General features: G+C 36.5%; 1 protein-coding gene across 1 annotated transcript; it reads right to left on the reverse strand.

Moving 5' to 3' along the window:
* Positions 1-5388: 5388 nt before the first annotated feature.
* On the reverse strand, positions 5389-23948 carry RPE65 (retinoid isomerohydrolase RPE65). Its single transcript, XM_040987207.1, has 14 exons — positions 23895-23948; positions 22722-22804; positions 21340-21490; positions 19271-19378; positions 19027-19168; positions 15926-16073; positions 14704-14785; positions 14340-14472; positions 14106-14245; positions 13391-13520; positions 8104-8218; positions 7915-8009; positions 7692-7803; positions 5389-6163 (listed from the first exon to the last, which is right to left on the reverse strand). Exons 1-14 carry the CDS (start codon positions 23903-23905, stop codon positions 6012-6014), a joined length of 1602 nt encoding a protein of 533 aa, XP_040843141.1. The 5' UTR covers positions 23906-23948; the 3' UTR covers positions 5389-6011.
* Positions 23949-24606: the final 658 nt, after the last annotated feature.

Raw genomic sequence — 24606 nt, forward strand, 5'->3', positions numbered from 1 at the left:
GGAGCAGAGGGAGAGCTTCTGGTCCCAGGCATGCAGTTGGGGAACAGGGTAGATTTCACACCTAAGTCCATCCCTTAGAGTCGTATCAGGAACCTTTTTTGTTTAAGGAGGCAAGGGCTATGGGGCAGGACTGTGCATGCATGGAGCTGGGAGTGAACTCATTACTGACTCAGTAAACCGGAACAACGTGGCATCCTACAGGTTCCTCCCAACAAATGTATGGGTAGCTCTCATACCTGATGGCCAGCAGATCAAGAACTCTTTAGTGGTCCATCATGTGCCATTTCTTACAGTGTGGCAAAGAATTTAAGAGTATGAGGAGCAACAGTGAGCTGTGCACATGTTGAGCTTGGTGAAAATTCACTGAGGTCAATGCATTGCACTGATCCCACCGCGAAAATAATACTGACTATGGCAGTGTATGGGTCAAAATAGGTCCGTCCTCAGACATAATGGCCAACAAGTTCCAGCAAGGTAGCACCACCAACCACCTAGCCATATAGGACACCTGGTCTCTCCCTATCCTGGGACCTACTACAACCAGAAGTGGGAGAAAGGTTGTATGGGGAACAGTGCAACCTTAGTACGGTATCACAGAAGATGGAGACTGGTGAGCCAGGAGCTAGGGCTACAGATACCATGGTGGAAATCTAACGTAAGAACCCAGGACTGGAATTTCCTGGAGGGAGTGGCACAACTGATTGCAAACAAGGAACCATGTATCAACAGCAATAAGTAAAATCGAACTGTAAACCTGGGGGTGACACAGCCTAGAAACCTGCCCCAAGGAGAAGACTCTGATAACCAGAAATAACCAATTGCTAGAAGTAACTAGAAGTGACCAAGAGCAAAAGAAGAGACAGAGGCACAATGAATATTACTGAAAACTCCCCAGCAAAGGAGCAAAACCCTTTGCCAACTTCAGAGTTAACTGAAGAAGACATTGAGAAAATGGGGGATACAGAATTCAAAACACTTGTTATAAAACTTCTTATCAACAACGAGAAGCATATAATACAGGAGGTCAAGGAATTTAAGGAATATGTCACACTGGAAGTGAATCAAATGGAAGCTGATATATTATAAATGAAGAATACAGTGAAGCAAATTTAAAGTACAGTGGAGAGTCTCCAAAATAGAATGAAGGAGGCAGAAGAGAGAACTTCAAAATTAGAAGATATTTCCTGTCACCAGGGGGAAGCAAACAAAAAGCTGGAAGCAGAGCTGGATCAGGCAAAAGAAAAAGTATTCAAGAATTGAAAGACACTATTAAAAGGCCAAATACGAGTTCTGAGAGTCACAGAAGGTGCAGAAAGAGAAGGTGGGTTTTGAAATGTATTTAATGAAATAATAAGGGAAACTTTCCCTAATCTAGAGAAAGAATTGGGAAGCAGCATCCAGGAGGGGCACAGAGCTCCCAACAGGCTTGACCAAAAGAGATCTTCACCAAGACACATGAAAATCAAGCTCACCTCATTGAGCATAAGGAAGAGATCCTTAAATGTGCATGTGAAAAAAATCAGATGACATATGAAAGAATGCCAATTAAACCCACAGGAGATCTCCCACAGGAAACTCTACAGGCAAGAAGAGAATGGAGTGACATATTCCAGATTCTAAAAGAAAAAATTGTCAGCCCAGGATAACATACCAAGCAATACGTTTCTTTGTCTTTGAAAATGAAATAAAATTCTTTCACAGTAGGCTAAATCAATAAACAACCCATTGTTAAAATGACAGGACCAAATTTGCATTAACCCTGAATAGAAACAGCTTAAACTCATCAATCAAGAGTCATAGATTGTTAGACTGGATTAAAAAGCAAAACCCATCTATTTGTTGCCTACAGGAGACACATTTCACCAACAAAGCTCAGCAGAAACTACATATATTTTGATTTTTTTGTTAGTTTCTTCTCTTCAAAACATTTTCTTCTGATTAAAGTTTTTACTGACTCAGATCATACAGTAGCATCATTTTCTTCAAGAAGGTTCTTGACTTTCTTTTTCATTTCTTCAGCGACACATTAGTTATTCAGTACCATATTATTTAACTTCATGTTATTGTTAATTTCTTTGTATTTTTCTTCCTGTTGTTGATTTGGTATTGTGGCTTTTCATTTAAGGAACCTATACTAACTGTGTAATGGAGACTATCATATCCAGATATGAGAATACAATACAGTATGCATCTTTACTTCCAGACAAAGATGGACTCCCAATGAAACGGTTTACTATCTGTTGACAATAGGATGCTGAACTCTCTACCATTGTCCAAGCCCACAGTGATGGACATATGATTGTGTATGAAGAACTATACTATAGTAATTGTATATAGAAACTCAGTGAATGGGGTTGGAGTTGGAGGGGATAAGGAAAATCCCATGATGTATGAAACTGTATCATAAAATGATAGTAATAAAAAGAAATAAAATGTTTTAAAAGATAATAAATCTCACATATTTAATGACTTCAAATTTATGCCAATTCAAACATAGATATGTTACAGCAGATTATGCTGCTAGTTGCAGTGCCAGCATCACATATCAAAGTGCTAATTTGAGTCTCAGCTGCCCCACTTGCAACTCAACTTCTTGGTAATGTTTCTGGAAAGGCAGCAAAAGATGATTTAAGTGTTTGGGCCATTGCTATCCATGTGGGATCTCAAGATGCGTGTAGGGGTTTCTATCTATTTATTTATTTATTGCCTTACCTATGCTTTTTATATATACACTCTATTAATGTCAATTTAATATAAGTGTTGATACTTAGTTATCTTCTTGAAGATGAATTTATTTTAATCATATCTCTTTGGACTGGGTACAATGAGATCAGAACTCTGCAAACTAAATTAAAAGCCAGAGTCTTGCAAGTAGAGTTTTTTTTTCACTCTTAAAGACTTTAACATTGTAATAAATTCTTATCGAAACTCTAGGCAAGAACAAAGCTAAAGAGTTCTGTTCATGCAGCAGTTAAATGGAAATGACATAAGTATTGTCCGAATTACATAACTTTGCTGGGCAGTTTACAGCTTAGCAAACTTTAAAGTCAGATTGGATACTGATATTTCATTTTCTTTGTTTTTTGAATTGATTTTTACATGGGTCTTGTATTTTCACAACAATTACAAAATATAGCCTCTTAGGATACCATAGAAATTGAAACTGTGAGCTGTTATAACTGTACTTCACAGTCTACAAAAAAACACAAGGGGTTTTTGGAGTCAGATTCCAGTTCTATGTGGAAGTTTGACCAAATTATTTAACTCTAGGAACTTCATTTTTCTTTGTAGCAAAACAAGAATATTAATTCTATAGATATAATTTTGAGCGGAATATCTCATAAAAAATGCTTTGAATGTTGTAAGTGTTATTCAAGGAAAATTTGTGCCACTAGCTAGTGGAAAGAATTACTGAACAATCAAAAATTTTATTTGTGCTTAGATGTGGTGAATAAGTAATATGATAATTGTCATATTGGAATAAAATTTCAAAGTATTGGGAACATTTCAAATGGTATCAGAAATCAAATTTTAAATAAGAAAAAAATGTCAAGGTAGGGTTTATAGCATTTATGTTCTGTTTTCCTACTTGTGTTAGTATTAAGTTGTAAAGATGGATGCAGTATTAGCATTGAAAGCTTTAAGCACACTACGTGCACTTAGTGTCCGAGTGTTCTTTTTTGTTTATAAGTTTCAGCAGTTACTTTCCCATTGATACATAGATTACTGAGTTTCCGTTAATTAAAGGATGCGTCTAGAGCTTCATTTATTGAAAAATCTTCCTAATAGAGAACCAGAAGAGTTCCTTAAACTTAATAAAGCTGTGGGTTATGGATTAATATTTGCATAGAATTATTAGAATATGGACTCCTTTTGGTATTTGTTGGTATGTTCTGTTTCAGAATATAGCAAAAAAGACTGTAAATTATCTGTTATGAGCATTTTCAGTTATCAACTATTTCTTGATATTGTTTTAAAATTTTGTTAGCCCTTTCCCTTGGCTATAAAAAATATAACCAACATGGAAAAAATTATTGATTGTGCACTTATTATTTCCCAAACAAGTATTTATTAGCAGATTGATATATATAGCTAATTTAATTATTTTCCTTAAACTAGATTCATTTATTTACCAGTGGGACAGTTCTCTAATTCCTCAGATAGGTAATGTATTCTAGAAAGCAGGGTTTTTTAATTTACTCAACATGAGTTTTCAAGTTAAGCTCTTGACTGACTTAAATGTCCATTATTTTAATTTAGCTTTTGAAATTTAGATTCTAGCTTTGAATTTGAAAAGCAACCACTAAGCTTTCTTTATAGAATATTATCAGTGATTATATGAGCAATCCCAATTTTGGTGAAATTGTATTTGTAGAACATTAAACCCATTAAATATGCCTCTCTCCCTCTGCACACTCTGATGTCAGACAACTATCACACACAGGAGGTGATATGCACACTCCCATTTTGCACTTGCATCCTGGAAAATGAATAGACAGGGGCCAGGAAAAGATTGCTTGATTGAAAAATGTAGAAAGTGGCCAGAGCAGGAATTCTTTTCGATTCAGTGACCTCAGGTTTAAAGCTTAGCCATTTTTCAGTAATTTAATTTTGCAGTTTTAAAAATAAAAGGCAGATGGCTCTGTTTGTGGAATTCTTTCCATATGTCATGCCAACAGACAAAAAAATAATGAATATTTATTTATGATGTCATGTAATTTTCTGACAGTCTCCTGTTACCTTTAACTTATATATATATATAAGTTATAATAATATATATAATAAGTTATATATATAATATATATATATTGGCAGAGGGGAGATTTCTAATCTTATTCATGGAATATCAGTGTAGAAATAAGTATATTAAAAATTTACAGGGGTAAAAGTTGTGCAGAAAAAATTCTGTCCAGTTGTAATAGTTACATAAATCTTTGATATTAATTTATAATTTCTATTTTTTATATCTTTATATTTCTGTTGAAAAGTATTTTTAGTAAATGTTTCTGATCTTAAAGCATGAATTTGCATCAATAAGCAAAGAAATCAAATCGATGCGTCAGTTATCTGTCTTTAAACTAGTACTTCCTACTGAAAAGCGAGACTGATCATCTTCAATATTAATACCAATTTCCTATAATCTGTAGGACATAAAGGAATAATTTAAAAATTAAAGTAGTTAAAGGTATTAATACTGGATGTTACTGATGTAATATGTTCTCTTTTCAGTCAGGCGATTCCAAAGTTCTTAACTATCATTAAGGAGAAGTGGCAACAAAGAAACCCCCCACTGTTACTTCATGATCAGTTTATTAAAAGACATATTTGTAGGGATTTATGCTCTATATTTCACAAAAGTCATAACTACATGCACTTGCATTGATATTCACATGCTTTTAATCACTGAGACATTTTGATATTTGACAGGCCTCAGTGACTACACATAGGTTTCTTCATAAATCAGAAATAATATTGTTTATATTAAGTAGGAAAACTAGTTTATGATGTTAAAAATTTTATGCACTCACACATGTGCAAAACAGTTACTGTGATGACTTTTTAAGTTTGGTAGTTTGGTTTGACATTTAGTTATTAGCTTATTTACATGATACTCCCTAACCTAGCAAAGCCACATGCAAATCACGTGTAGAGAATTTTGCCTTTAAACATTAGAACATTAATTGGAGCAGATAGGGTACTTAAATGCACTTTTATAAACAGATTGAAAGTAGTTTGATAAGTCCACATTTATACCCTACCTGTATGATTGCTAAAGATTCAAAAGGGTGTTTCAAATATAATCTGAGAAGGTGTAATGACTTCAGCATGTTCTTGAAAAGAAAAAGAATTGCTTGTTCAACGCAGTGATTCCCGTAAAACATTGCAGAACTGGGTGCATCTGCAAATTAAAACTAGGACATACAACGCATCTAAAATTAAACTGGTTTTGATTGCAGACCTGAAGTTAGTTTCTTGTTTTGTCACCAAAAACATATCTTACTAGAATATGCTCAGGATTTTTTGAACAGTCCATGAAAGGTGACAGGGATGTTAATCTCCACTTCAGCCCTGGCAACTTCACTCAAATCTTTGGCATTCAGAATCAGGAGATAAGCAGGCTTTTGTCCTGCCCCAGGGCTCACCACCACACTCAGAACAACACCTGTAAATCAGAAATAAATAAGGTAGCACTGATCTGAAAAAGGCAAGACTCACAGATTAAACACCATTGAAATAATTATACATAATTGAGATAATTTAGGAGAAGTTTCCTCAATTAAACAAACAATAACATATGGCTCAACTTGTTGTCTGATTTTCCTAAGAAGTCTAAACACATCATGTCTATGAATTCATGAATGTGGTCTGTTTTGCTTTTTGTTCTATTTTAATATTCTGCCACATTGACAAGAACATAGTAGGGTCTCACGAAGTATTATTGAATGACTGGATCTGTGTTCTTACATATAACATGAGAAAAGAAATATATCTCCTTTATCCACAGCCAGAAAAATGTAAATAAAATATGTATAAAAAAGCTTTGAAAGTAATAGAATATAAAATATCTATGATTTCCATGACTCATGTAGAAACTGACTTCCCTCAAACAAAGTGAGGAAAAACTTTTTGAAGTTTTGACTGCATGGACTAGTTATTTAAATAATTTAGCATGACATGGCTCCATAATTCTTCATTTTATTTCTCTATGACTACTCATATTTAATCCCACATATTAATTTATCTCTATCACCTAAGGGGTTAGTTAAGACTGATGCTTTGCAATGGAATATTGTATGACAGCACTTTGAGGAGTTTCTGGAAAATAAAATTAGATGATAAATTTACTACAGTACAATTTTTTTGAAACTCATGAACATGAAGTACTTAAAAGTTCATGGAAATTGTGTTATTATGAGAGAACTATAGGCTTTAGTTCTGTATTCCAATCTAGATTCACTTTTCTAAGAGAACCAATCAGAATTGCACTCACAAACTTGCATTTTTCTTCTCTTTGTCCTTCTAGAATACTCAATTTCCCTTTTAAGAAAGTTGACATTTTAAAGAAATATCTCATGGTTAAGAAAGGGAAAAACCTATATTTCATACTGCCATTGTGTCTTCTTATTCTTCCTTATCCAGACAATGATGTTTCGTTTCACTGATAATCAATAAAACCCAACCATGAGAAGAAAGTTATTTTCAAATAGCCTTAAATTCTTAGTACTGTCCCATTTATAGCATTAAGACATTCTTGGGTTAAACATTCAGATTAGTGGTTAAGATGCTGGCTTTAGCCCCTGTTTCATATCAGTGTTTAATTCCTATGTTCAATTCCTGGTGGCCTACTAATGCAGACCACAGGGGCAGGGGTAATGACTCAAGTAATTAGATTCTTTCCTGTCATCTGGGATAACTGGGAGCTCCTTGCTCCTGGCTTGAGGGCATTGTGTACCCTTGGGGATTAAATCAGCAAGTGGGTGCTCTCTGGCTCTCTTTTGCTATCTCTCAAAAAGATAAATATATTGGTGAGAATTATATATATATATATATATATAGTTATATCTTTCTATACATCTATACATGCTAAAAGAATAATTTCTGAATATTAGGGAATATTGCAATAACTCCTCCTACTGAAACCCAGTACTCTTACAAAAAGAGTGTTTAGAACTATCCACTAGTTTCATTACCATCATCTTCCTCCAAGGCATCTGGGTGAGAAACAAAGATGGGTTCTGATGGGTATGAATCAGGCTCTTGCCATACCCAGGTTTCTTTAGTTTTGACATTCAGCTTACAGAGCTGATTATAAGACAGAAAGAAAGAAAGAAAAAAAAAACAGTCAATATGCACTACTTAAACTAGCAAATGAAGCAAAGCATTGTTCTAATGTTAGTAAGGTAGATTAATTACCCTGTCTGGAACAAAGTGATTCAGGCCAAGTCCATACGCATATGTATAAGGCTTCCCGCCATACTTCTGGTAATTGATTTGAGGAAACTCAAATGCTACAAAACAGAGCACATACTTAGCACAACTCACTTTTCTTCTGAAGGGAGCTCTTGTACCCTCCTATCTGAAATTTCCTCAAGATCCTGTTACCTTGGCGAGGTCCTGAAAAGAGAACCTCAGGCTCCAGCCAGATGGTCTCATCACTGCACAGAATTGCAGTGGCAGTTGTGTTGGGCAGTGTGACTAAATTCTTGCCTGTATCAGCCTAAGAAAGAAGACAGCATAAACTTCAGCAGAAAAGAAGATTCAGGCATCCATAAATGCAGACATTCCAGGCTTTGTTCACTTGATTTCTTTGGTCAACATATAGAGAAGAACAAGGCTGAAAACCATAGATGAAGGCATCATGGGCAGTGTGTGCCCACGTCAACCCCTCGCTGTGTATTACTAGAGAAGTCACAAAACATCTAGGGACCTCTTTGTTTTTTTCCATCCGTAAAATGAGATCATCCTTGAGGAGAATTTAGAACTCTGAGAAATGTGCTCTGCAAACAATCTAAAACAATATCTTTTTTCCTACAGAACAAAAAGACCTCAAATGCCAAAGCAATAGAGGTGCATTTATCTCTTATAGCTAGGTTATATTGTAATTTTGTTTGAAACAATCTTTGCAGTTATACTTTCTAAAACAAAAAAAAATATAGAAAATCCACTAGACAGGATATTTTAAAAGATTTTTGTTTTACACAAGCATGTGTATGTAAATACACACAGAGACTGTATAGAGCCTTACAACTTATTTTGAGGACATTGTCTTTCTGTATGAGTGAGCAATGGGAAGGTACTGGAGGTTGCTATGATTTATTTTTAAAACATTTACTCTGGCTACCCTACTGAAACCACCCATAGGAATAGAAGGGATACAAGAGTAAAATCAGGGGAACCAGTGTGTATTTTGCAGACCACTGGGGTGGTGAAGAGGCAGGAGAGGAAGAGAAAAGTCAAGCATGACACTAAGCTGTTTGGTCTACACTAGTAATGTTTGGTGTATTAACAAAAATGAGAACTGCTGAAAATGATGTAGGGCTTTCTCTCTCTTCCTTCCTTCCTTCCTTCCTTCCTTCCTTCCTTCCTTCCTTCCTTCCTTCCTTCCTCCCTCCCTCCCTTCCTCCCTCCCTTCCTCCCTCCCTCCCTTCCTTCCTTCCTTCCTTCCTTCCATGAGGAGAAAAGAGGTTCCAGTTTTGCTTCGTCAAACTTGAGATGTCTATTGGATATCCAAATGGAGACATATTGTTAACAGTAATACACAGGAAGCTGGAGTGCAAGGGGAAGCTGGAAGTACATATTGAATAATTTAAAGCATGTCTTTATAAGGGACTGAGTATATTCTAGTGCTTTCCAAGAGGAGAAATGAGTTGAAGCATTGTCATGAGAAAGATTTCTAAGAGCATGAGGTGAGTGAGTAATTGAAAATGACAGAGGAATGATTATCTGAGAGAGAGACAAAATGGTCAGAGTGAAGTCTCAGTGAGTAAAGAAAATGGGAGAGATTAGTTTTGTTTAGAAAAATAGGTAACTTAGTACATGAATACGATTACAGCATGTGGGTAAATGTGACTGTAAGAGTCCATGATACTTTGTGAGTTCTTTCATTTGTTTCAGAAGCTTTGGAAGTATGTTCATCAACTGCATATTAATGTTTGTAGTAGGAGGTGTTAAAATTTTGAAGGAAAATGGTGTGGAATGTTTAACCAGCAAAACGAGAAAGAAAATGAAATTGGAAATAGCAGCAGTTAGGTTTTGTGGTCCTGTGTTCCTCAGCCTCAGAGGTAGAAACATGGAGGGGTGGAGAACCAAAAAAAAAAAAAAAAGTGTGAATTTGACATATGCATTTGATACAGTAAGAAAGACTCAAGAAAAATAAAGTCTACATGTTGGGGCTGATTCTTATTAATCATGGAATTTAAATTAAGAAAGGAGAGTAATTTCTTAAGGGAGTGAAGGATAGTGAAAAACTCGTGTTTGCAATGGGTTAGGAGTTGCTGGTATGCCTTGCATTAAAGAAAGTGATGTTCAATGTTGTAGGGTGCTTGTCAGAATGCATCTGAGAAACAGGTTATGGAAGCAGCCCAGGCATCAGCAGGTGAAGGCTGTGATTCTGGAAGGGGAAAAGCTGATATGAAAGACAAGAACAGAGCAATAGAGCAACAACCTCAGAGATTGTGTTATTAGAAGACTCAATATGAATATTGCAACAGCAAGAATTAAGAGATAAAAGTAGATATGTGAAGACAGTGACATTGAACCAGGAGGGAGAAAAATTTGTGCTTAGACTATTTGCCTATACGATTGATTGTTTAAAAGGAGATTAAAAAAAAAACTTGGGGAATTTTTGGGTTGGATGCAAGGTCAAAGGTCTGACAGTGGAAAGGAGAAACAGGGACGCGATCCCTAACTTGGGCAGAAAAGAAACTGTCTCTTCAGAAGAGGCTGGAATTTTGGTTAAGGAAGGAAGGAAGGCACAGAAAGTGTTCCGAGAAAGCAGATACACAGGATTTTTCTAGTGGTCCCTATGGATTAAGAGAAAATGGGAGAACAATTTTAGGGTAGGGTAGGAATAGTAAGAAGGAAGTAAACAGAAAAATAGATTTTGTAAGATTTGTGAAATGGGGACTAAAACCAATTATGACAATGTTGGAAAGAGATCAGTGATGTGCATATATTTATGTGTTTATCTGCATGTACACAGTAAGTGCAAAGGTCTATATCACACTATGGATGTAGTTTTTAGGTGGCTTGTTTCTCTCTGTCCTACATTTTTTACATATTAAGACAAGCTTTTATTTCCCTTAGATGTGGGTGCTAGATTTTTTAACAAAAGAACTGTGTATCAGTTTTGTTGAAAATACAATGTTGTTCCTAGCCCTTGCCCATTTTCCTGTTAGGCTATTGTGGTTTTTTATTTTGTTGAGCTATTTACTTGATGGATCCTTTGACTATAATATAAATGAAAATGTTGTCATCTCAAAAATAATAAATATGATAATACATAAGTAAATAAATAAGGTCCTGCATATAAGAAATATGTGACATTATATTTGTATCCTCATAGCGGATATAACATAGAAAGTTACTTTTGTATAGCAAAATATGAAGCAATTAATACATAAATGTATATATTAATATATTTGTATTTTTTAATATTTTGTACAAGTAACAACAAAGGAAGATAGTGATAAAAGCTGCCAATACAACGTGAAGGGGAATGGAAAGATGACGTGAGTGGTTCAGGGAGATTCTCAGTACTTACCTTTTTCCACCATTCTGAATTTTTTAACGTGCATTTAATGTGCATTTTTTTTTCAAAATAATAAAATATGAACTTTGAAAATATGACTGCTATCTTACTCAGTAACTGACACTTTATTTATCATATATTCTCTCTCCTCTTTAATCTTTCCTACCCTTCACTTGATTTCTTACCTCTCCTTCCTCTAACAGAACATTTTCAGGTGTTTTCTTTCATGCCAAGTATCTTCAAGTATAGACTTGGTAGCTGTTCCCACATGCTCACCAGCGACTTACCTTCAATGTCTTCATGCCTGATTTCTGTGTCTCTCACTCTACTCTCTGGTGGGTCGCCAGATTTAGCATCTGTTTTTTTGTCTTCAACCTATACAACTTGTCTACAGTAATGGACAGCTAAAACTCCCTCCCACTCTAACACGGATGCCATTATTTTCTGGATTGTAATTTCCTTTCCTTTTGTTTCTTTTCTGTGGCTCCTCTTTTCTCCTATACGCTGCACATAATTTTTCTACTATTTTCTGCATGAGAGAATTTCTTAGGATATTCTGTTTGGCTATTATTTTTTCCTCCCTTCAAGACTATCAAGTGCCTCATTTCAAAAAAGGAATTTTTTAATGTTTCACTTAGAAAAAAACTATTCCAAACTCTAATTTTGGGTATCTTGCCATGATTTCCGTAGTAGCAGTAAATATTCTTCTACTCACAAATCTTCATTGTGTCCTCAGTACACGGCAAAAGCGTGCAAGCCTCTTAGCCTGACCTGAGGCCTTCCAAGATTAGCAACTGCTTTTCATAGCTCCTTACCCCAGTTACATTACTGCTTCGGATGAGTTGAACCGCAGCCAGTTCTGTTTGCCCGACTGCTTCTCTACTTCTGTCTCTCCTCTAACTATTCTTCATGTCTTCACTTGTTCTGCTCCAATTGCATATATGAAAATAGCTGTGTTTTATGCATCCTCCCGAGCAAGCATAACGATTCTATTCTCTGATTAGATAAGTCAGTTTACCCCCTCATGGTTCTCTTCTCATGCTTTATATTCCTGATTCGCCATAGTATCCGTGAGAACATGCAGTTCTTTTCTATGTTTTCACTAAAACAACCAGTGTAACACCGGTTGTAGCAGCTATTGTCTAACTGTTGGAAGAAAGAGAAAGTGAGGATTAGGGTAACATTAGACATTTTTCATAATTTTTCATGATTTTCTTCAGGAAATGATGGCTACACATTTAGAAAAATCCATCCTTTTTTTTTTTTTTTGCTTTGGAATGTGGATAATGAAGTTTATTCCTTTAATTTGAAGATGACTGTGATTTTATTAACAAAATAAGAGCTTTTGAAGAACAATCGACTCAGTTGTTAAGTATTTTATGATCCCTCAGTTCTAAACCACTGAAATATTAAGACTGGAAACTTAAGGGAGATAGTATCTGCATTTAAATTGGGTTTATTTTCTACAACGTTTGAGCTTAGCTATTGGTAGAATGTGTTTTATCCTGTTTGGCTGCCACAATCCCTTATGTGCAACTAGGATCAGATCAACATAAAAAGGATTGATGGTCATGTATTTATATGTGAAAATTCTACTTCTTGATTTTGACTGGCATTTCCATCGTATTAGAAATTCTAGATGTTACTCTGATGTTTTTAAAAAGACAATGACTGGATGCAGAGAAGACAGAGTAGATGATATGATTATCTAATGATATTAATGATATCTATTCTCAGGTGATATTTTCAGGAGATATGTAGGAAACGAAACAATGGAATCATTTTTCTGAAATAAATTTTTGATGCTTCATTCTCTATAATTTTGAAGTTGATGAAGTTTAATTATTTGTATTATTGACAAAGCTCCCCCCCAAAAAAATCAGTGGATCTGTACTAAGCACAGAGAAAGTATATTTTACAAAGGCCTTTGTGACAAGGAAGAGTAGATTAATGATCACAAAATCTGGTTATCATCCTGTTGTCCTGCGATTGACTTTTGTTAAAGTTGCTTCAGTCATCTTAGTTCTAGTTTCCTTTTTTTGTAAAAGAAAGCTTAATCAGTCTGTTTCTGAAATTCCTTCCAGCTCTGAAATTTTAAGACTTTTCATTAAGTCTGAAGTATAGATAGCAGAGGGTTACCTTATCAATATTCAAAGGGAGTACGTATCTCCGAACTTCAGGTTGGGGAGCCTTTCTGGCATTTTTTTTCACTTCTTCCCAGTTCTCACGTAAATTGGCTAAGTATAAGTAATTATATACAAACTCAAATCTGCAAAAATAAAAAGTAAAACATGTGCATGAATGATGATTGTGAATTTTAGAATGATGACTCACACTTTTCAAAAGCACAGGTACCTTCCTGTTCTTTATTCCACATCCCAGAAATTGTTAATGGTACAGATATAGTGATCAATTTCCTGCTTCCCATAATGGGTGAAAAAAAAAAGAAACTTTAATCATGCATATGTACTCTCAGCACGGGCCATCATATTTCCCTTGACTTGACTGGTCTGAAAAAAATGCATGTGTCTCCTCCCAATCTCAGTGAGCAGAGTCCAAGGTTCCCCAGAGATCTTGTCAAATTTGAATGAATTTTAAGTTCACCTCTCAAACACAGAAGCTTTTATTTTCAAGCCTGGTTCGTGTACTCTAATCAGTTTCATCAATAACCACAGATGCTCACTTTGTCTTCCTGTTTACTTAAACTTGCTACCACATTTTCGATTACATTTCTTGACTCTTGCACATAGCTTGTCTTTTCAGTGTGATTCAAATTAAACACTGAGAGCAGTGTTTCTGTGAAAGCCTCCTAATTCCCATAAGCACTGGAAATTTATCTTATATCCTTTCTTACCCTTTCCAACAACAAAGATCTACAACCAGAAAGTCATTATCTTCGTAAGTATTGATGTGATGGAAGAGATTAAAAGGTGATGCTCTGTACTTGTTATTGAGACACTTTCTTCTTTTTTTATCAGCAACGTGAAGCCAAACCTAAAAAACAAGGCAAATATTATGATGCATTTAAAATGGAAAAAAAGAATATATTATGAAACATACCTTCTTCACAATCACACACTTGACTTACCCCCATGGTTTCATTGGACTCAAAGCAATCCATGTAGTTGGCTCCCCAAAGACTCCATGAGGAAAGGAACTTAAACAGGTTAATTTTGACTGGTGTCTCCACAAAAACAATGTAGTTGGGTGTCAGACCAAAACTGTTCAGAAACACATACAGGCTTGTTAACTGAAGGGCTGGTTCTTAAGCCACAAAAGACGTGCACAATGTATGCTCAGTTGCATTAATCAATAGTACCGATGGAAATTAACTAGTTTTAAATTTAATTTTCTGTAAGAAAATAATGTGATCAGGATTGGTATTAAAGGTAGACAAGGCAGGTGTTTAAGGCTGAGTTTTCCTGAAGATTCATAGCAGGCCTTCTAGTTACCTATGGACGTAAGATGGCTTGAATCGATCACTGCAGGGGAATTGTACAACGACCTCTGACTTGCTTATTGGATCTTCCTTGTCTGAAATAAAGTGGTTTTAAAAGGCTTTGGACAGCCTCTTTTTTAAATACAAAGCATTTAGAACAGCTTATACAAGTAAAGAAATACATTTTCAGATCTTGTTCTATTTCAGAGCTTATTTCCTTCTTCTCAGTTATTGGCATTTCTTAGAGAAATTTCACGTGAAGCTGCAAATCACCCCAGGAAAATCCAAATAGCAGCGGATTTGAAAAAGTTCACTCAAGGGTTTGTGGCAGGCAGTGTATACTGTAGACAGATCTTTGAACAGCTAGATGTGGGTTTTATGTCAGAGGATTAAGCTAAAACATCAAACTGATCAAAATGCCTTTTACAACATCTTAAAATGGGACATTACAGATGAGTTTGTGTCAATAATGCTGCACAATAATTCTTATGAACATTACAGCTCATTTACAACTACATCAGTGCTCCTCAGTCCTTAGTGTGCATCAGAAAAATTACATGAAAAGTTTCTAAAAAGTCTGAATGTGGATCCTGCTGTTAAGAGTAGGTTGAGACTCAAGATTAGTATTTTTGGAATGTTTTAAGATGACATTGCTTGTGCAGGTACTGTTTTAGGTCCTATGTTAAGTGATATTAATCAAAAATCCATATGAACTCAAATAATCACGAGTTCTATTGTCATTAAGATGACGGTGAGGTTGGCAGTGAAGAGAAGACAAAAAGCAAATGGAGTACTCCACATTACTGCTTAAATTCTTTTTCCAGGGTATTAATAAGAATTAATAGATATATCTACAGTTTTGGAAACTAGATGGATAATTGTGAGACACTCTCATAAATTTCCTTGTACACTGTTATGCACAAACATGTTCAATATAATTTTGCCCGGGACATGAGTACATGTTCAATGAATGTTTGCTGAATGGTTTGAATCTAAATCATACGTGATCACATACAGAAGATCTTTGAGTGTCACAGAACAGAACTTGACAATCTGCTCATTTTCTAGTTTTCATCTTTTGCTGTGCTGCAGGGATGAGGGCAATTGTGTCTGAGCATAGTTTAAATATTCATATAATGCTATTCTAATATTCTGATTAGATATCATGTCTTTTCAGTGACTTGCCCATGACACTGATACTGCATTTTGTTAAGAAGAAACATTGATAAACTCACCTGCTTGCAATGGAGGAATCTTTACAATATTGTAGGCAATTGAAAAATTTTTCCCAAAACAATTACCAATGTTGTAAACCGTTCCATCACTTTCAATGTGGGGGTGAGCAGTGGCTCCATTGACAGAGACATAGTTGCAAAGATCGACCTATGGAAGGAGAGCAAATGTCATCTGTGTTAAGAGAAATATTACATTAACTTTTGACCTTAGACCTGACACACCATTATGTCTTGCACTCCCATTTGAAGTGCAATTATCTTTCCTTCAATTGTCTTTCCTTCCATCTCTTTGGATTTTATCCCCTTTGTGTTTTCTTTCTTTCTGTTTCTTTCTCCCTCCCTTCCTCCTTTCCTTCCTTCCTTCTTGCCTGCCTTGCTTCCCTCTCTCCCTCCCACCCTTCCTCTCTCCTTCCTTCCTTCCTTTCTTTCTTTCTTTCTTTCTTTCTTTCTTTCTTTCTTTCTTTCTTTCTTTCTTTCTTTCTTTCTTTCTTCCTTCCTTCCTTCCTTCCTTCCTTCCTTCCTTTCTTTGTTCTTTTTCTCTCTCTCTCTCTCTCTCTTGCTCTCTTTTCAATTTAAAGGCATAGAAAAGACACAGAGAATGAAAAAGGGAGAGAGAGGGAGAGACAGAGAGAGACTCTTCCATCACTGATTCATTCTTCAAATGTTTGTGATGAATGGGCCTGGACTAAGATGAAACTGGGAACTCAGTTCAGGTTTACCATGTAGGTGGCAACAATCCAAGGATTTACTGCCTTTCAGGAGGTGTATTAGCAGGCCCTCCCATAGAGGGCTGGGTGGATAATAAGCAGTCTCTTAAGTCCACCCTTCTTCCTGAATTTTAGAGAAACCGCTTCTGCTGCATTGAGGAAACTATTTAAGAAAGTGAGGCTAAAGGCAAGATACCAGCTAAGAGGCTATTTCCATAGTGGTAAACAGATGAAATCTCAAAATGCATATATTTAATATTTATATTAATTCATATATTTCACATTTATATTAAATACATTTACATTAGAAACATTTAAATTATAATGTATAATAGTTCATATAATAATATTATAACATGATGTGTCATATGTAATAATAAACATTTATATATAATATAAATTAATCTATTATATATGATATATATAATATAATGCACCTATTTACATTATCCAATATAACAATAATATAATCATATATAATATTAAATTGTTATCATATGATATAGTTAAATATATTTAATATAGAATCCAGATGCAATTCTATTCAATTCTAGGAATGTGGCTCCTAACTAAATTTATTCTGGAGTCACGTTGTAGCTTCTATATGTTTAATCAATGTAATATGTAACTAGTATATGAATTCACTGCCACAAGAAATTAATGGTTTCAAAATTCAGTTCTTTAAACAAGAAGCTCACACATGGCTTCCTACTTGATATCCTACAGCACAGCTCTGCTTCTACCACTTTCATAAACCCTTCAGTAGGTTTTTGTTACTTAAGTATCTTATTAAACACATTTAGCTCATTAATCAAGCTTTTATTTTCTTCTTAGCCTCTTTTTCGTGTCCCTTGGCATTGCATACACTTGATGATTATTTCTTGAGGGTGTGTGTGTGTGTGTTTGTCTACTCTCACACACCCCTCACTGGAAGAGTTGAAAATGGCAGAGGTATTTTGGTTTGTGCCGTGGTGGAGAATGTGCTTGGCATTTAATGAAGGGGCTAAGCACTCCCAATATCTGCCACATATGATGCAATTCCCGCAGTACAGTCATTTCTTGCACAACGACACTAGCGTTTCTATTAAGAAAATTTGCAAGTCTAGACACTACCCGCAGATTAAGCCTTTATTTTCCCACCTCTATGCCCTTTGTCATGTTATTGTCTTCACCTAGAATGTTTTATCTGGGATGACCAAAGTGCATGTCTCCTTTATCCTCCAGCTGAAATACAAGTCTTCTGAACTTTCCTTGATCTAACAACCCTGATATCCCTAGTTTTAGGAACAATCTCTTTTTCATCTGAATTATTTTAGCTTTCCCTTCTCAAAGAGTCCTTGTATCATTTCGCATCATATAAAATTCTGTATATTTTTGACTTACCTATCAAATGTTAAGCTTCCTGTGGATAAGAAGAATGTTTTGTAAAGAAGCCTGCCTTAATAAAATTGATTGAAAATGTGGTTCTAATTTTAAAAACATTATTGGGATTGCCTAAATTTTGAGCAAAATTCTGTTAGTTTGTGGTATTTCTGATATTTTACTCCATTATTCCAGTTTTAAAAAGTATTTTTTTAATAAGATGAGTTTAAAAGAAGGGAAAAATTAGTGCCTACAACTATTTTGCCTGGAAGTATGGTTTATAAAGTTTTCAATATTAATAGCTACAAGGTTTTGAGCATTGTACATACCAGATCCACAGTAGCCTATGAAAGACATGAAGGGCAAGGGCAATATATTGCCAAGTGCCAATATTCATTAGGGTATTTCTTATATTTAGCACAAGTTCTATTCTAAAATTAATCAGTATGTGAATAATGTGCAAATGGATAGATGTCATCTATCTGATAATATTTCTTTCCAGCCCATATAAATCTCTAAAATATAGAAGAAAAAGCAGACTTTGTACTATGTAACATCATCAGAAGTTGGTGCAAAGCAAGGATTTGAAACTTTGGATGACGGGGCCCAGCATGGTGGTGCAGTGGTTAAGGTCCTCTCCTTGCACGCCTGGGATCCCATATGGGCGCCGGTTCTAATCCCGGCAGCCCCACTTCCCATCCAGCTCCCTGCCTGTGGCCCGGGAAAGCAGTCCAGGATGGCCCAAAGCTTTGGGACCCTGCACCCGTGTGGGAGACGCGGAAGAGGCTCCTGGCTTCGGACCGGCATAGCATCGGCCGTTGTGCTCACTTGGGGAGTGAAAAGATCTTCCTCTCTGTCTCTCCTCTCTGTATATCCGCCTTTCCAATAAAAATAAAATAAATCTAAAAAAAAAAAAAAAAAAAGAAACTTTGGATGACTTTTGCATTCTTTCTACCAAGTCCCATGGTTAACTTAATTTTAAGTTTCAACTTTTTAATTTCCCGAGTTTGCTACCTGAGCATGCTGTCCTACCTGCTTAATTGTTTCCAAGGTTTCTGGATTAATCTTGGTAATGAAGTTGGTCTCTGTGCAGGCGTAGTAATCTTCCCCCACTGGATATACATTCACAAGGGCATTGTCAGTAACCTCTACTCCTCGGAAGTAAGAAAAAAACCTGAAGAAGCAAATGAAAATTTTAGTTCATTGCCTTTCAAAGCATAAGGAAAAAAGTTAAATGCAAAATGTCTTTAATAACTTTCAGCTGGGTTTCATTAACCTGGAAAATATATTCTTGCAGGGGTCTGGGAAAGCACAGGTGCCAAATTCTGTTATGACGATCCTTTTCTCAGTCATTGCTCGTACATAGGCGTCGGTGCGGATAAACCTGGAGGGAATTGAGAAACAGGAAAGAGTCATATACAGAGATAACCAGCAATGCTCATAGAGCTTAGAATGGACATGGTATGTGACATAATTAAAACAGAAACATAAATCCATAACACACAATAAATATTCTCAGTGCCCTTTTCTGAGGTCATCAAGGGGAAAAGAAAGAGTGAGCCATGAGCTTAAATTTTATTTCTTCCCCTTTCTTAAGTATTTATTTATTTGTAAACACAGAGCAACAACAATGGGGAGAGTGAGAGGAGAACAGAGAGAGAAAGATAGATATGCCTTCTGTTCGCTGGCTTACCACCCTCGCTCCCAATGGCTGAAATAGCCATGTCAATGCCAGGCTGAAGGAAGGTGCTGGGAACTCCATCCTGGTCTCAGATCGTGGTGACCAGGGTGCAAATACTCAATCATCTTCTGCTGCTTTCTGAAGCACGTTAGAAGGAAGGTGGATTGGAAGCAGTTAAGCCAGGCCTTCCACTGATACTCTCACATGGGATGCTGCCGAAGAGGCTTAACCCACAGCAGCACAAGGCAGGCACCTAAATTTAACTTTTCCAACCCTCACAGAGTGGCAAGTGAAGAATTTGAGGTTCTGAGAAATTACATGATTTGTTTATGTTGCTAGGCCAGACTAGAACACATGAGTTGACCACAGCCAGACAATGTAAATCTTTCATATTACCCCATACAACCCCATGAAAACTCATATAGGTCCTCTACTTCCGGTAACCCATCGTCTATCACCTATCCTTAATCAGAAGTTACAGGACACAGTGTGGCAGGTTGAATTCCTTTAAATCTCCTACTAGTCTTCCCTGTTTTATCAATCATACATCTAATTTGCTCATTTATAAAGTAGGTTATCTTGATTTAATCTTTTGTACAGGCATGTCTACTGAATCATACCTAATAGTAGTTGGCATACATTGTCTAGGATTTCTCATGTGGGGAACTTATTAAAATCTGATTTTTCACTTTAACAGAGATGAACAGGTGCTAAGGTCTTCTAAAGACGTGTGAAAGAATGATCTGAATGCCAAACTCTGCTTCATAGCTAAATTTTCGTTTTGACAAAATTTTTTCTCTTCTGTTACAGTCCAAGTTTTTCAGATTATTTCAGATTGTCATTTACTTTTCCTTCTGATTTTTAATCCAAAATGCCCGATTGATGTGGTGATCAACAAACCTTTGAAGCCACCTGAATGCTGAAGCATCAGACATCATTATCATGATGCTTCTGAATGTACAGCCTGACATTTCAGTAACAATTTTTTTACACTATTTCTGATCCTGGTGACACTGTGACACACCACACTTGGTCTTTCCTTCCTCTGTGACACCCATTTCTTCTTTCTAGTCCTTTCTGGATATAAAGAAACAAAGGAGACAAGATAGTCAGTGGTCCTAATTATAACAACAGTAACTGTAAAAATGACTTCTGCTATTACGGAGAGCTTTCTATGTTCTTGCTAGTGTTTCCCTTGAGTCTTTGTAGCACTTATGAGGCAGATTTGATTATCTGTCCCATTTAATATATGACAAAGAATAGGAGAGTTAACTTCTTGCAAAAGTTCACCCACATGGGAGAGTGATGTCTGGTGGATTCAGGATTAGAAGTCAAGTATGTCAGACCCCAAACCTCTCATTCTTATTTTCTTCTCTGTCCTATAGTGAGTGGAGTTCCAAGTGTCCGTATAAATATAGCAGCCCCGGGAGATTCTGAGAAGTAGATGCGTATATAAAGAGTCTCCAAAAAGTTCATGGCAAATGTATATGATGAAAAGCCTATGCATGTATCAAATGTTTTTAACCAAAATAAGCATTATTTTTAAATATAACTACACAAACTTTCAGAATTCCCCTTATTACATGCCTCCTGTTGGGTACAGGAGTTTTCAAAGCATTACCTAGGGAACCAGATCTCCTGAAGTGGACCTAGTGCTCCTTTACCTTCTGTGGTAGGTGACGTGTCCTTCTTTGAAGTCAAACTTGTGCAGGAGGGCTTGCCCATCAAACAAGTGGTAAAACGGCTCAGATCCAACCTCAAAGAGTCCTGGCCCACACCGAAGCAGACTCCCCGTGAGCCACAGGGGGATCCTGCCTGTGGTGAAGGTGAGACACACAGCATTGCTTATTACCCTGCCTTTGGACTACACTTGTCCTGGGAAGACAAAGTAATTGTTAGCATCCTGACTAGCCAGCATCTTTCTGAAAAGCTGGCAGGATGTCTGTCGTTTTCATTAGGAGGCCAAGTAGCAGAAAATGTGCAACACCTCAGAACATGGACAAAGAGCTGGAAGGAATGAGCAAAAGCATCTTTAAATGAATGGTATGTCTCCATAATTAAGTTCCCCCAGATACAAGCCCACTGGAACCTGGGTGCTAGTTCCCAACATGAACCTCTGGGCCTCAAGTTTCTCATCTGTAAAATGAGGGGTGCACAAGCCAGTTTTGTGCCTTTTTAAGTACAGAATTTTGAAGTATTAGCTGAATCTTTACCACATTTTTTAAACAAATAAATTACAAATTGTGGTTGGCAAGGTAGGAAACTTAAAAGGCATTAGTAAACTAAAAGATACAATGTCAAGCTAGTGGTTAGATGCTGAACATCAGAATTCAGTTGAGAAAATATTTGCCTCATTTTTTCTATTCTTTAGAAGAAGAAACTATGAAAGAATAGGTTTGCCAAGGCATTAACCATCCCTGTAATATTACGTTACACCAAGTGAGCACACTATGTGGACCATAGTGTTTCTGTGCAATGACATCCTATATCATCTGATTATTTTGTGCTGGTTATTGAGAGGATCATTCTATTCATATTGCCTCATTTAATCGTATAATCTCACCATATCCTGATTAGTTAAATTTTGTTTTTAGGTAGGTGGAGCTCAGAAAATTTAGGTTATTTATGGAATTCACGGAATAATAGAGCTGTAACACCAGTAATTTTTTTTATTAACTTTAGAATCAACACGCTTACAACAAAATTGGCATGAATTCTACCACATTCAACGTACTATTACCAGATTATTCAGACACTAGTGAAATAGACATTTATAGGACATTTACTATGTACTAGGCATAGACTCTGTGGGTACGAAGATGACAAAGGTCTGGTGCTGGTTATTAAGGTATCCCAGCTAAGTTGCATTATTCTACATTACAGAAATGACGTAAAGGTAAACGAGAGGAAACCAGTTCTTGGAATAAAAAATTGGCCCCTCCACGTTCCTCTTCCTGGATCCCAGAGGGCGACCAACACTGAAGCACTTACGAGTGACAGGGACCTCAACAGAAAAAGAAAAGGGCTTCAAGATGGCAGGACCAACCTGTGACATGAGCTGTGAGTGGTGAGGACAGTTCTTCCACAGTTTCAAACAGTTTCTTGTAACCGCCAGCAGGATGCTCAACTCTGAAATGGTACAATAAGGAGGAAGGAGCTCACAGGAGTCCGAGGAGACAGAGCACTCTGTGAGAGAAGGTCTTTCTTTGCTTCATGTCAATTCAGCAAAGCCAGCCTTGGACTTCAGGAGGGAGCACAAGGGGTTTAGCGGGAGAAAAGCATGTTCAGGGTTGGAAGGGAGATCAGCTCAGTGCTCCTTTCACATTAGAGGAACTAGTCCCTTTTTAATGTCAGCAGTCACAGTGGACTTCATCTTACCCTCTCTGATTGTCCCATGCTTTTGAACACAAATCTGCCAATGGCTATTACTTTTCTTTCTGAATGTAAACATCAGGTAGAACCCTTTCCATAGTTACCCAGCTTTATCGATATTCTCAGCTGGCTGTATCATTGATTTTTCTTGCCTCCTTCCTCTCTCTGCTAAGTGTTGGGATATGGCTGCATTTTGGGTCAGATACTTTATTATTCATAATCCACCTATATTATACTATTTCTTCCCATCATTTCATTTCTTTACCAATCCCTAATAACTACAGTATTTTATAAAAATGGCACCAAATATTTAGATTCTATATTTTTGAGTATTTCCTACCACCTTACTTTGGCTCCATGGTATAAGTTCTTAGAGTGAGAATTCTAATTAGACTCCCACCTTAGAGCAATTATCTTTTATTTAACACATGTCATGTACGATGTACTGGAAGAATTTGTATGATATTTAAAGCTCATAACACAAGAGGATAAGTATTGTTGCTGTGCAAGTTTAAGTAAAAGGACAAATCAAGATTTTTAAAAAGTTAAGTAATCTGCCATGGGAAATGATTGGGTGAGAAGTGGGACCCAATGTCTGCCTGATGATTGTGCTTCTAACTGCTTATGAGCTTCAGTCTAAATCCCACAGATCTCACCATAAACTAGATCTCAATTCTAGATGTTTGCCTTAGTATATAAATAGAAAGACATTCCCCTCTGCAAGATGCCCATGTCTTTGGAGAATAGACTGTCCATCAAGGCTTTCTCATGAGGAGCTCTTGAAATTGTCCCTTGCCCACATACTGGCATCACCATGGAGTTTAAAAAATTTCCCAGAGATACTCACTGGATAGACATTTTCTGTAAGTGGAGGATCGAAAGTTCTTGCACCAACTGCAGAATGGAGAAACAAGTCCTCAGCTAGGCTTTTATATGCCTTCTAATTCCCCCTTCCCTGCCCCCTCAGCTGAGGGAAAGGAAACAGAAGTGGCTTTCAGAACTCAGCCTCCCATGTTTGAGCTTTACTTGAACTTGCTGTTCCCATAACAGTTTTTTTGGCTGTTTTCCAGAGACCTCAATCCTTCCCAAAGAGAATGAGAAGTGGATTAGAAAGAAAGGAGTTGTGTGGGAGTGGCTAGCAACAGGCCTGAGCTGATCCAAGTCACCCCACTGGAACCTGGCACCATTCTCTGGCACCCCTACTACCTCTGTGTCTTCGTTCTCACCATTATTCACTAATTAATTTGTTAATTCACATACATTGAAAAATATGTGTTATACATCATCTTTGGACTGAATAGAAATGACTGTTGTCTTCACAGATCTTATCACTTTATGGGACAAGGAGAAAGTAGCAAAGTGTTCAATAAGAACTCAGTTAATATTAAGGTTGGAAAAGTACAGAAAGTTACACGCATACATTGTAGCACCTATAATCTTCTGTGACTGCTTCAATGATATCATTCAGTGCCCAAATTCACCAATCAAGCTGATTTGTTGATGAATAAGCTCATCATGTCCTTGCTTGTCACTAATGCTGGTCAGTTCTGCATCTTGCT

Source organism: Ochotona curzoniae, unplaced genomic scaffold, assembly GCF_017591425.1.
Source record: "Ochotona curzoniae isolate NIBS_2020 unplaced genomic scaffold, NIBS_Ocur_1.0 contig_4612, whole genome shotgun sequence".
Taxonomy (NCBI): domain Eukaryota; kingdom Metazoa; phylum Chordata; class Mammalia; order Lagomorpha; family Ochotonidae; genus Ochotona; species Ochotona curzoniae.

Bases quoted from the DNA above. Each gene is read 5' to 3' on its own strand.
- RPE65 (XM_040987207.1), bottom strand. The intron at 19,169-19,270 runs GTTAATGAAACC...TTGCTTCTTCAG, and splicing joins TGCAAGAATATATTTTCCAG to GTTTTTTTCTTACTTCCGAG. The intron at 8,010-8,103 runs GTAACAGGATCT...TCTGTTTTGTAG, and splicing joins CTTTTCAGGACCTCGCCAAG to CATTTGAGTTTCCTCAAATC.